General features: G+C 42.0%; 1 protein-coding gene across 11 annotated transcripts in view; it reads left to right on the top strand.

Moving 5' to 3' along the window:
- Positions 1-14,334, top strand: part of LOC118393084 (nuclear receptor corepressor 2-like) — a 186,188-nt gene that overhangs the window by 43,905 nt on the left and 127,949 nt on the right. For all 11 annotated transcript variants that reach the window (XM_035785364.2, XM_035785361.2, XM_035785371.2 and 8 more), the window contains exons 2-3: positions 4,943-5,138; positions 5,901-6,013. In XM_035785364.2, coding sequence (XP_035641257.2) covers positions 5,034-5,138; positions 5,901-6,013 — 218 coding nt within the window. In that variant the 5' untranslated portion in view covers positions 4,943-5,033. The remainder of the gene's footprint in view (positions 1-4,942; positions 5,139-5,900; positions 6,014-14,334) is intronic.

Raw genomic sequence — 14,334 nt, 5'->3', positions numbered from 1 at the left:
GCAAGATTACGTCTATGATAAAACATGTTCATACAAATATTTACACATGTTAAGTTTGCTGAAAATAAACGCAGTTGACAGTGAGATGTTTCTTTTTTTGCTGAGTTAATAATGAGGCTGGTACATTGTTTGTTTTTGACCAGTCTCTCATAGACATATACTGTGCTCTGTGCTTTATGGTTTTGAAACTTTTTGAACAGATTTTTAATCAGCTAACCTACTGTATGTTATTCAATTGTCTGTGTAGCATTTATTAAAAAAAGTAAGATGAAACTAAAATTGAGAACTGATATAGCCTAGGCATAGCAGGTTGGTGCAGGGTTTCATGATGACATGACTACTGGGAAGTGATATTGTACTGTTTTCAGATCTACAGCTGCAACTCTTTAGGCCTAGTAGTATCTATGCAAGAGTGAGAGAGATCTGATTTGGGTGGTTGCTCAAAGCCAATGCACTGTAGAATCACATCATGTTAGGTCATAGTGCTGGCAGCCCTACACACCATCCCTCCATGTGTAGACTGCAGAGCAGTGGTGAAACATGAGCTACCAGGGTCTTCATTCCTCAGGGGCCCAGAGAAATGGCAAGGGCCCTAATGCCTATTTTGGCAAGAGTCACAGGTCGTATGTAATGAGTATCCTACTCCCAGTCTCTTTTACTATCAAAATAGTGTTTTGTGTGTGAATGTCTGAATCTAAAAGTGATCTTCCTCTTTCAGATTCGTTTCACTCCATTCACTCTATTCTGCCATCTTTTATAACCATCCAGACACGTATTTGAGACGTTTAGGTTATTGATAAGGATTGTTTCAAATGAACCACTAGTTTGCTTAAATCCAATGTCCTCTGTGCTCTGTAAAATCAAACAAAATCCTTGACCCCATGGATGCCAGGTCTAGCCACTCATGACCACTCAAACCCCCCCAAAAGGCCTGAAAACGAGTGCACATTTTCTTCCCACAGCAAGTGTTGACACATTTATCCGATAAACCCTTTTTCCATAACGTTTTTGAGCCAATTAAGGAATATCAACGTAACTAATGACATTATAAGCAATAATTATTGCGACATCAAGCAATAAACTAATTTGAATGTTGCAATAGAGAACTCGCCAAATCATTTCCCATCGGTGGATGTTGATTTAACTTGTTTGACTGCTATGATTAAGCAATAAGGCACGAGTGGGTATGATATATGGCCAATATACCTTGGCTAAGGGCTGTTCATTAGCATGACGCAACACGGAGTGTCTGGCTACAGCAGCCGTGGTAGATTGGCTATCACAAACCAGATGTTACCACTAGAAACCGTTATAAATGGCTTATTTGCAAGATTGACTTGACATTTGAATAGGCATAGGCTACATACTAAAATCTGGGTTCATGATTGTAATTAAACTTTTCCATGGTTTGCTTAGATAGATGCAGATAGCCTGTAGCCCCTGATTTGCCTACATCTTATTTCAGATAGTCTATAGTAGCCTAGGCAAGATGTAAACTGAACGAGTTAGCAGCTTGCTTAGCTCAAATTAACAGAATAATTTTTTCAACATGACTAGCTTGGCGATTTCGAGACAAGAAGTGCTTGTTTTCCCCAATAGCCTGCTGGATTAGGCTACTGAGGAAGGGGTCATAATTTCAATCACTGAATTAAATATTAATTATATATATATAGTACCAGTCAAAAGTTTGGACACCTATTTATTTAAGTGTTTTTCTTCATGTTTTAAATGTTCTACATTGTAGAATAAATGACGACATCAAAACTATGAAATAACACATATGGAATCATGTAGTAACCAAAAAAGTGTTCAACAGATCTTGAATATAAAACAAAATATGTTTTATATTTGAGATTCTTCAAAGTAGCTACACTTTGCCTTGATGACAGCTTTGCACACTCTTGGCATTCTCTCAACCAGCCTCACCTGGAATCCCTTTCCAACAGTCTTGAAGGAGTTCCCACATATGCCAAGCACTTGTTGGATACTTTTCCTTCACTCTGCGGTCCAACTCATCCCAAACCATCTCAATTGGGTGGAGTTTGGGTGATTGGGGGGGCCATGTCATTTTATGCAGCACCCCAATCACTCTCCTTCTTGGTCAAATAGCCCTTACACCGCTTGGAGGTGTGTTGGGTCATTGTCCTGCTGAAAAACAAATGATAATCCTGTTATTTACAGTTAGGAACAAATTCTTATTTACAATGATGGCCTACCCCTACTCCCAACCACTACCGGATGTGATGCAGCCTGGATTCTAACTGCAGTGACGCCTCTTTCACTGAGATGCAGGGCCTTAGACCGCAGCTCCACTCGGGATGGCATATCTCTGCAGAATGCTGTGGTAGCCATGCTGGTTGTGTGCTTGAATTCTAAATAAATCACTGACATTGTCACCAGGAAAGCACCCGCACACCATCACACCTCCATGCTTCACGGTGGGAACTACATATGCGGAGATCATCCGTTCACCTACTGTGTGTCTCAGAGTGACGCCGGTTGTAACCAAAAATCTCAATTTTTGACTCATCAGACCAAAGGACAGATTTCCACCTGTCTAATTTCCATTGTTTGTGTTTATTGGCTCAAGCAAGTCTCCTTCTTATTTGTGTCCTATAGTAGTGGTTTCTTTGCAGCAATTGACCATGAAGGCTTTTTTCACGCAGTCTCCTCTGAACAGTTGATGTTGATATGTATCTGTTACTTGAACTCTGTGAAGCGTTTATTTGGGCTTCAATTTCGGAGGCTGGTAACTCTAATGAACTTATCCTCTGCAGCAGAGGTATCTCTGGGTCTTCCTTTCCTGTGGCGGTCCTCATGAGAACCAGTTTCATCATAGCACTTGATGGTTTTTGTGACTGCACTTGAGGAATTTTCCGGATTGACTGACCATGTCTTAACGTAATAATGGACTGTCATTTCTCTTTGGTTATTTGAGCTGATCTTGCCATAATATGGACTTGGTATTTTACCAAATAGGGGTGGTATACAGAAGATGGCATATTCTTGTCACAACACAACTATTGACTCAAACTTGTTAAGGAAATAAATTCCACAAAGTAACTTTTACCAAGACACACCTGTTAATTGAAATGCATTCCAGGTGACTAACTCATGAAGCTGGTTGAGATAATGCCAAGAGTGTGCAAAGCAGTCATCAAGGCAAAGGGTGGCTACTTTGAAGAATCTCATATATATTTTGATTTGTTTCACACTTTTTTGGTTACTACATGATTCCATGTGTTATTTCCTAGTTTTGATGTCTGCACTATTATTATACGATGTATAACATAGTAAAAGTAAAAACCCTTGAATGAGTAGGTGTGTCCAAAATGTTTGACTACTGTATATGAACTGAATATGCTTGTCAACAACTTAATTAACTAAACTTGGCCATTAATATTTGCGTAGTAACACAAGGCTACAACAACAATACACTGAAGTTATAACGTATTTAAAAAATGTATTTGCCGGCTCCTGGTAGGCTACACAAGTGAAACATTTGATTTGCAAAATCTCCAGTGATATAGTCATTTCAACATGTATTTATTGTATCAAATTGTAGCCTACATTAGCATATACAATTATAGACTACTTGATTGCCAACAGATGCAAATGTATCATTCTCCAAAATTAATGTCAGCTTCATTGAGGATTGTTCCCCATAATAGAAGCACATGAGGGAGTTACATAACTTCAATTTCAAATGTCCACTTGCCATAATGTCAAGTTAAATAGCCTACATACAACTGGTAAAAAGTTGTCATGACGTGCTGCTCTGTCTTCTCTTACTCATGTGACTCAGTCAATAGTGGACTAAGTAAGCTGCTTGCTGCGGTGCTCTTTCAGCAAGAAGGCCCCCCTCCACTCACTCAGCAACAGCCTTCCTCATTGCCTGATAGTCAGCAGCAGGAGACAGTGAAATAGATACATGGCATGGCGGCCGCGGTGCAACTTAGAAGAAGCCCAAAAACCCACAACCCGCGACCAATACATTTACACCCGTGATATTGTTTTCAAAGTAGCCCAATCGCAGGAAAACCGCAGACATGGCAACCCTGGTTAGCGCATCAATTCAGGCTAGTTACTGCAATATGGATTTTTGTCCATATCGCCCAGCTCAACCTCAGGGGATCTGGTACTGTGAACACTCACCGCTTCAAAAAATCTCTGCTTTATAGGATATATGCTGCTGTGTTTTATAGAAATCTATTTTCTCTCATTAATGTGTATTGTAATAGGTATGAAAACAGTAAGAGGATTATGCCTCTCTTCCCACTCCTTTTTATTTTAATTTCTTAATCACCGTGAAGAACAGAAAATCTTGTCCATGAGCTTTTCCAACGTGGTTGTGGGGGAGAAGCCTACTCAAACAGCACAAAGCACTCGTCGTATCACTGCATTTTTTATCCATCTCTTAACCACACTAGAAGTGCACTCGCTGCCGTTTGGTGATATGTCCTTGGCGATAAAACTTAACTGGTGTTGGAACATCCATACTTAGCATAGTGTAATTATTTCCCTATTAAACCCTGGGCATTAGGTTATCAACTAGCATTTTGACTTTGCCTAACTTTTCATAGACATAACTCCTCCAGTGCGAGGGACAGAATGCCATTCAGTGTGTAGGCAGGCAAGTGTAAGATCTGCCATCAGGAACAGTGGAAATGTTAGCAGCTGCTGGAGAGAGGTGCTGACACTCTTATATCCAGGATGCACTGACACATTCATCTCGAGCTGGTGGCCAAATAGCATTTAACCCTTCTCAATCTACATACAGCGAGACAGATTATTATTGTTCTGCAGAAAGCTGATATCCGTGCCGAAGACTACCAAAACCCTGATAGGACGTATGACTTCAAACTGGCTTGATTTGGGTTGGTCAACTGTCCTGACTTGTATGTGATTAGTTTCTCATCATGCCGTTCTCTTCTCCCTACAGGTCGCTGTCTACAGGACCAAACCCATGATGTACCTCGCCTGCTCTGCAGCCCCACCAACATCCAGTCTGTAGAGGAAGCGGCCGCACCAGCATGTCCTCCCACCCCCAGTCTGTGCCTCAGGGCCGGAGGGCTGTGGACATCCGCCACCTGCCAAACCCTGCCAGTCTACCGCTGCAGCTGGCACGGGCACACACGGTAAGAGCCCTGAAACTAGCTGGCGACAGGAACACTGGTACTTAGCGCCTTCACATGAAAGCTCGGTGTATAATGATTTACATGTAGATGTTACCTCGGCTCCCTTAGGTTAGCTGTCATTTTGTCAACAGAATTATCCTGCACCGAGTAACTACACTTTTGTGGCTATACTGTTATGCACACAAAGGTGTTTGAATTGAAAGTTAATGTTTTCATGGTGGAATCATTTTCTAGGTTTCTCCATTATGCCCAAATGTCTTCCCTCATTTCTTAATCGCCATGACTGTTTTTTGAACGGGTCAGAGGGATATGTGTCTTGTCTTCCCAGAAGAGGCCCCTAGCTAGTAAGTAGGTTCATCTTGTGGCTTGACGTCCTGTGTCGGTGTGAGTTTCTCTCTCTGTTGTAAAGAGGGAATCCTAGGGTTACACCCCCCCCCAGGATCCCCACAGCTGCCCCTGCTTGTTAATCCCTTCACTCCCACTTGTCATCATGCTGAGGAGGAGATGAGGGCAGATGGACAGTCCACAACCCACAGTTAGTCCCATCAGCCTCAGCTCAGTGAGAGAGGCACATGTGTCGAGGAATGGCCACTCTCTCATATGTATGAGGTAAATGGAGAGAAAGGATGATAATGTAATGACCAGGAATGAAGAGCTAGATGGAGAGAGAAAATGAGAGAATGAGTGAATTAACAGAGGCACGCTACCATAGACTTGTCTCAGATTGGAAGATTTCTGGTGTGCTCTCCTCATGCGTTTCAGGATGTGGGACTGGTGGACTACCACCCTCACTCTCGGGACTACAGCTCACACCTGGCTCAGCCCCACCGCCGCCGGCCCTCTCTGCTGTCTGAGTTCCAGCCAGGGAATGAGAGGTACGTAGCGATCTACTACTGTACTAGACATGATAACACACACCATCTGCTCTCGCTCAGGACCCAGGACCCCCTGGTTTCTTTGATCTCTCAGGCTTTTCTAGAAGCCTCTGTCACCTTTGCTCATCACTTTAAATCACTTTTTAACCCTTTGACGTGTCCGATCATGTATTTGTGATCATTGTTGAGTGGTCCCTGCAGCGTACCGTCGCAAATATCTGATTGGAACAGTAGCAACAGAACATATGATGCAACAAACTCATCGAAACAGCATTGTTTTTTGAAAAGCATCTAAATAATGCTTTGTACTGATGGGAAATAAAGATCTTCACAAGTTTATTCCTCAATTTTATATTTTATTGTGAAAGATAAATGTGAACTTCATCATCCAAGCATCACAAGGAACACATCCACAGCCAAACTCATTCCATAAATCATTCTAAATAACCGGTTGCGCTGACAAAAAACTAAACATTAGTTAGCGATCTAACATCTATACTTGTTTAGAATGTATCTCTGGTGCGCACAAGCGAGATGTAAAATTGTTTAGAAAAGAGAGCTTAGCTGACACATAACAGCAGCTAAATTTGATTGCAGCAATATTTGTTTGACAATCAAAAACTCCCTAATCCCAGAATGCCATTCACTAATAAGACATAAAGAAACAAAGTCAAAGATGGCTGCTCCCAATGCCCCAAAAACATGGACTTAGTTTGACCACTTTTCAGCATATTACAAATCTTCAATGTACTTGTTACAGTATGCACAAGATCCGGAGCACATTTCTTCTACAAGTTGTTTACAGTTTTTGACAAATCACAAAGCAAATAATGTTATCACCTCACAGATCATCACCCTAAATACAAGTGGGAAAGCTAAACAGGGTTGCCAGATTTTGAAAAATCATTTTAGGGGGGTTTATTTCAAATTTATAAAAAATAAAAACATCACATTTACATACGTATTCAGACCCTTTGCTATGAGACTCAAAATTGAGCTTAGGTGCATCCTGTTTCCATTGATCATCCCGCTTGGAGTTTGCCAAAAGGCACCTAAAGGACTCTGACCATGAGAAGCAAGATTCTCTAGTCTGCTGAAACCAAGATTGAACTCTTTGGTCTGAATGCCAAGTGTCACGTCTGGAGGAAACATGCACCGTTCTTATGGTGAAGCATGGTGGTGGAAAGCATCATGCTGTGGGGATGTTCTTTAACGGCAGGGACTGGCAGACAAGTCAGGATCAAGGGAAAGATGAACAGAGGAAAGTACAGAGTGATCCTTGATGACAACCAGCTCAAGAGCGTTCAGGACCTCAGACTGGGGTGACGGTTCAACTTCCACCAGGACAACGACCCTAAGCACATAGCCAAGACAACGCAGGAGTGGCTTCGGGACAAGTCTCTGAATGTCCTTGATTGGCCCAGCCAGAGCCCGGACATGAACCCAATCGAACATCTCTGGAAACACCTGAAAATAGCTGTGCAGCGACACTCCCCATCCAACCTGACAGATTGTGAGAGGATCTGCAGAGAAGACTGGGAGAAACTCCCCAAATACAGGTGTGCCAAGCTTGTAGCGTCCCAAGAGGACTTGTGGCTGTAATCACTGCCAAAGGTGCTTCAACAAAGTACTGAGTAAAGGATCTGAATACTTATCAGTCAAAAGTTTGGACACACCTACACACCTACATTGTAGAATGATAGTGAAGACAAACTATGAAATAACACATGGAATCATGTAGTAACCAAAAAGGTGTTTAAACAAATCAAGATATATTTTGTATTTGAGATTCTTCTAAGTAGCCACCCTTTGCCTTGATGACAGCTTTGCACACTCTTGGCATTCTCTCAGCCAGCTTCATGTGGAATGCTTTTCCAACAGTCTTGAAGGAGTTCCCACATATATGACCCGTTTCAAGAAACTAGACGTATGACGCGGGTCACTACTTCACAGGAGAGCTGTTTGAACATAAACTTGAACATAAACCACTCATTTGCTTGACTAATGTTGGCTAGCTAACATTCAACCTGGTTGGTTAGCTACCTGCAGATTCATGCAGGGTAGTGACTTTATGGGTTGGGATTATGGTTCATTGTTTAGCTAGCTAGCTACATGTCTTGACAAAAGACTCAATGCAAGTATCCATTTCAATAGAATGTCAATGCAACAACTGTTGATAGACATACTAGCTGGTGAATTTGCTCTGGTTATCTACTCAGATTTCAGACCCCGGGTAAGATAGCCTAGCTAGCTACATTTTCAGATATTACACGTTTCTAATTTTGAAAGTCTTTTTTTATTTCAGGTTAAAGTGTATTGCTAACTAGCGTTACGTGTATAATTGTATTATTCATATCTCAGAGCCATTTGCAGATTCATGCAGGGTAGTAACGTCATTGTGGATTGTGGATCATTGTTCAGCTAGCTAGCTACATGTCTTAAAGACTCATATGAGTGTTTCAGAGCGCAGAATAACTGATGAATTTACGAATGCTTAACCCAGTTGAATATGGCCGCTATCAGTAAATGTCAGCAAAATTGAGTCATTAAATTGTTGCCAGCAGCACAGTTAGTCACCAACGCTCTGTATGACATGAAAACAGCCTAACCAGCTCTGCTAGGTTGAGTAAAATGGTCACTGAGCTGTTCTCTCATTTGTGTCTGGAAGTATCTAGCAAGTTAGATTGCTTTTTTAAAATTGATACATTTTGTATTATTATTATGAAGCAAACAAATACAAAAACAGAAATATACAAACAAGAGTACATAAACCTAAGACAGGGGTATAACATATCAAGATGGTACATTTTCAATTTGTCAACAAAAAAAATGTTGTTTTTACACTTACTGATAGAATTGAAAAATACAAAAACAGAAATATACAACAATTAAATACACATTTGTTATCAGTAGCTATTTTGAATCTTTGTATAATAGTCTTTACAGGGGCGCTTGACTGCTGCTGTTATTACAGAACGCTCAGATCAACCCTTAGAGATGGGTGGGGCTGAAGCTTAAGAGAGTGTGAACGATGCTGAATGGCTGTCGAAGAAGTCCCAAAACATTCAAAGGCCATTTTCTCAAAAGTGAGTCTACAAGTTTATCAACTTTTAAAACAAAATTACTTTCCCCCGTTGTTCCTTAACTGTAGTGTATGATATACCATTTACACTTTTTATGACACAAGTCATTTTCCCAACAACTATTTACAGACAGATTATTTCACTTATAATTCCAGTTGGTCAGAGGTTTACATACACATAGTTGACTGTGCCTTTAAACAGCTTGTAACATTCCAGAAAATGACATGGCTTTAGATGCTTCTGATAGGCTAATTGACATAATTTGAGTCAATTGGAGGTGTACCTGTGGATGTATTTCAAGGCCTACCTTCAAACTCATTGCCTTTTTGCTTGACATCATGGGAAAATCAAAAGAAATCAGCCAAGACCTCAGATTTCTTTTTGTAGACCTCCACAAGTCTGGTTCATCCTTGAGAGCAAATGTCTGAAGGTACCACGTTCATCTGTACAAACAATAGTACGCAAGTAGAAACACCATGGGACCACGCAGCCATCATACCACTCAGGAAGGAGATGTGTTCTGTCTCCTAGAGATGAACGTACTTTGGTGCGAAAAGTGCAAATCAATCCCTGAACAACAGCAAAGGACATTGTGAAGATGCTGGAGGCAACAGGTACAAAAGTATCTATATCCACAGTCAAACCAGTCCTATATCGACATAACCTGAAAGGCCGCTCAGCAAGGAAGAATCCACTGCTCCAAAACCGCCATAAAAAGGCCAGACTACAGTTTGCAACTGCACATGGGGACAAAGGTGGTACTTTTTGGAGAAACGTCCTCTGGTCTGATGAAACGAAAACAGAACTGTTTGACCATAATGACCATCGTTATGTTTGGAGGAAAAAGGGGGAGGCTTGCAAGCCGAAGAACACCATCCCATCCGTGAAGCACGGGGGTGGCAGCATCATGTTTTGGGGGTGCTTTGCTGCAGGAGGGACTGGTGCACTTCACAAAATAGATGGAATCATGAGGCAAGAAAATTCTGTGGATATATTGAAGCAACATTTCAAGACACATCAGTCAGGAAGTTAAAGCTTGGTCGCAAATGGGTCTTCCAAATTGACATTGACCCCAAGCATACTGGCAAAATGGCTTAAGGACAACAAAGTCAAGGTATTGGAGTGGCCATCACAAAGACCTGACCTCAATCCTATAGGACATTTGTGGGGAGAACTGAAAAAGCTGGTGCGAAAAAGGAGGTCTACATACCTGACTCAGTTACACCAGCTCTGTCAGGAGGAATGGGCCAAAATCCACCCAACTTATTGTGGGAAGCTTGTGGAAGGCTACCTGAAACGTTTGAGCCAAGTTAAACAATTTAAAGGCAATGCTACCAAATACTAATTGAGTGTATGTAAACTTCTGACCCACTGGGAATGTGATTAAAGAAATAAAAGCTGAAATAAATAATCCTCTCTACTATTATTCTGACATTTCACATTATTAAAATAAAGTGGTGATCCCAACTGACCGAAGACAGGGAATCTTTACTAGGATTAAATGTCAGGAATTGTGAAAAACAGAGTTTAAATGTTTTTGGATAAGGTGGATGTGAACTTCTAACTTCAACTGTAAGACCGATTTGAGCTGGTCGGTAAAATATGCTGAGCACTTGTTGGCTGCTTTTGCTTCACTCTGTGGTCCAACTCATACCAAACCATCTCAATTGGGTTAAGGCCAGGTGATTGTGGAGGCTAGGTCGTCTGATGTAGCACTCATCACTCTCTTTCTTGGTCAAATAGCCTTTCCACAGCCTGTAGTCATTTTCCTGAAAAACAAATGATCGTCCCAGTAAGCGCAAACCAGATGGGACGGCGTATCGCTGCAGAATGCTGTTGTAGCCATGCTGGTTAAGTGTGCCTCGATTTCTAAGTAAATCACTGACCGTGTCACCAGCAAAGCACCCCCACACCATCACACCACCTCCATGCTTCACGGTGGGAACCACACATGCAGAGGTTATCTGTTCACCTACTCTGCGTCTCACAAAGACACAGTGGTTAGAAATCTCAAATTTAGACTCCTCAAAGCAAAGGACAGATTTCCACCGGTCTAATGTCCATTGCTCGTTTTTCTTTGCCCAAGCAAGTCTCTTTTAGTAGTGTTTTTTTTGTTGCAGCAATTCGACCATGATGGCCTGATTCACGAAGTCTCCTCTAAACAGTTGATGTTGAGATGTCTGTTACTTGAACTGTGTGAAACATTCGTTTGGGCTGCTATTTCTGAGGCAGTCAACACTAATGAACTTATCCTCTGCAGCAGAGGTAACTCTGGGTCTTCCTGTGGCTATATATATAGTCATGCTTTTTCTGAGGATGAGTCTTGATGAGTAGTTATGAATTATTTATATGCATTCCATAAATTTTGCATACAGAGGGTAGGCCTTGAGCACAGAGTCATTATTCTTCATCAGTTGATTGAAGTAGCCAATATTCCAGCATATGTTACCTGGGAAAAGTACAAGAGAACTAAAGTGTGAAGTATATCTTCAACGAACGCTTTTCTCATGAGGTCAGCTGCAACTGGATTCTATTCGCAGTGCTGTGCATCAGTTTCTCTCCGGGAGGTCTTCATATATTAATTTGAATTAGTTCACTGTCTGTTCTCTCCTCTCTCCATCTTTCTTTGTAGTAGAAATGGAGGTCCTGTCTCCAGAGGTCAAGTGAGTTAGGCAACATTACCCTCAGGAATGTTACGGGCACACATTGGCCGACACCAGATGGTCAGTGTGTGTGTAATGTGTAGCAGTGTGTGGCTAACAATTTGTGTGTGGCTGGCTGTGTCTTCCAGTATCAGTCAGACAGGATTACGGGCTCTCTGGGACTTTATTTTTTAAAGAACCTGCCCAGGGAGCATTGTGTTCTTCCTCAACCACTTCAGTTCTCTCTTCTGTCCCTTTTCTGTGTACAGTAGAGGACTCCACTAGTTCTGTCAACACATGAACACCACACTGTTCTCTCGCTCATCCCAAGAGGACATTGATTAGCAGCCAATCCTGAAAAGTAAAACCTTGAGGGAATAACAGCCTAGTCTCTGTGAACATGTTCTTCTTTCAGGGGGCATGGGTGAGCTGTGTGATTTTAGCAGGTAGTACCGTATGTGTTGTTCAATAAATAAAATATAATAGGACTTCATCTTATTAAGCTGTTATTAGAGATTACATTTCTTGTTTTCGTCAGTGATTGGCTGCAGGTTGTGCTGAGAGGCATCAGCTTGTGTGAGTCCCCAGTCAAGGTTTAAACTATCAGCATTCCTTCATTTGATCAGCATTCCTTCATCCATACCTTCAGGCTATGCTCAAACCCTTGCTTTTTAATCTCACCTCCACTGTGATGATCCATTTGAAGAAAGAAGTTCAAATGCAGATTGAAACATGGTTGTTGTGGATGTTGTTTCAAAGCCCAACACAATGAAATGCACAGTGCTTTTTAAGGTGATGATTCATTCAAAACATCCATATGCGTATTAGAGCTTCTGCATAGGCCCCATGAGCCCGGAAAAAAACAACCTTAATAAAAATGATGATTATGCCTTTATAATACATGACCTATCGCATATTACGCATGGCAGAAAAACATAAAACAAAACTGATTTTAAGATGTCTTTGAAACATGGCATACAGAGTTTGGGCGGAATATCACCTGTCGTGCAGCGAGAGCATGTTCCTCAAACAGGAATATCACCTGTCGTGCAGCGAGAGCATGTTCCTCAAACAGGAATATCACCTGTCGTGCAGCGAGAGCACGCTCCTCAAACAGGAATATCACCTGTCGTGCAGCGAGAGCATGTTCCTCAAACAGGAATATCACCTGTCGTGCAGCGAGAGCATGTTCCTCAAACAGGAATATCACCTGTCGTGCAGCGAGAGCATGTTCCTCAAACAGGAATATCACCTGTTGTGCAGCGAGAGCATGTTCCTCAAACAGGAATATCACCTGTCGTGCAGCGAGAGCATGTTCCCCAAACAGGAATATCACCTGTCGTGCAGCGAGAGCATGTTCCTCAAACAGGAATATCACCTGTCGTGCAGCGAGAGCACGCTCCTCAAACAGGAATATCACCTGTCGTGCAGCGAGAGCATGTTCCTCAAACAGGAATATCACCTGTCGTGCAGCGAGAGCATGTTCCTCAAACAGGAATATCACCTGTCGTGCAGCGAGAGCATGTTCCTCAAACAGGAATATCACCTGTTGTGCAGCGAGAGCATGTTCCTCAAACAGGAATATCACCTGTCGTGCAGCGAGAGCATGTTCCCCAAACAGGAATATCACCTGTCGTGCAGCGAGAGCATGTTCCTCAAACAGGAATATCACCTGTCGTGCAGCGAGAGCATGTTCCTCAAACAGGAATATCACCTGTCGTGCAGCGAGAGCATGTTCCTCAAACAGGAATATCACCTGTCGTGCAGCGAGAGCATGTTCCTCAAACAGGAATATCACCTGTCGTGCAGCGAGAGCATGTTCCTCAAACAGGAATATCACCTGTCGTGCAGCGAGAGCATGTTCCTCAAACAGGAATATCACCTGTCGTGCAGCGAGAGCATGCTCCTCAAACAGGAATATCACCTGTCGTGCAGTGAGAGCATGCTCCTCAAACAGGAATATCACCTGTCGTGCAGAGAGAGCATGTTCCTCAAACAGGAATATCACCTGTCGTGCAGTGAGAGCATGCTCCTCAAACAGGAATATCACCTGTCGTGCAGAGAGAGCATGCTCCTCAAACAGTGGTTGATGCAAGGAGTGAAATAAGTGTTATATTTATTTCTCAGCTATTCATGTTAAACACACACGCTGCTATAAAATCAAATTAGCCTACAAAATGGCCCGTCGGGAAAGCGCTTGGCCGTTTGCTATTCGAGTGCATACAGATGACATATCTTTTTTCCACTGTTCCTGCCCATTTGATAATGTGCCATTCTAAATTTAAACTAATTTGACATATTAGTAAAGACAAGATTAAATTGAGAATAGTCTGATGGGTGAAAATGTGATCCCTTGACGAGAGAACAGCTGTGCAGCCCGAGGCAAGAAACAGAGTGCAAGCTTTATTTGCTCCTTTCTCAAATCATCAATAGCCTATAGTCGCACCATGCAGCCCATATATGTGACCGATTCGGTCTTATGTAGCAACATTTGAAATGTTTTTTTTTTTACGTTGGATAAAAGTAGAGACTCGGAGCTAGAAAATGGTATATCATACACTACATTTTAGGAACAATGGGAAAGTAATTCTGCTTC

The sequence above is a fragment of the Oncorhynchus keta genome, chromosome 14 (genome assembly GCF_023373465.1).
Source record: "Oncorhynchus keta strain PuntledgeMale-10-30-2019 chromosome 14, Oket_V2, whole genome shotgun sequence".
Taxonomy (NCBI): domain Eukaryota; kingdom Metazoa; phylum Chordata; class Actinopteri; order Salmoniformes; family Salmonidae; genus Oncorhynchus; species Oncorhynchus keta.
The sequence above is the reverse complement of the archived record's forward strand: the minus strand, read 5'-3'. Positions and strand labels throughout refer to the sequence as shown.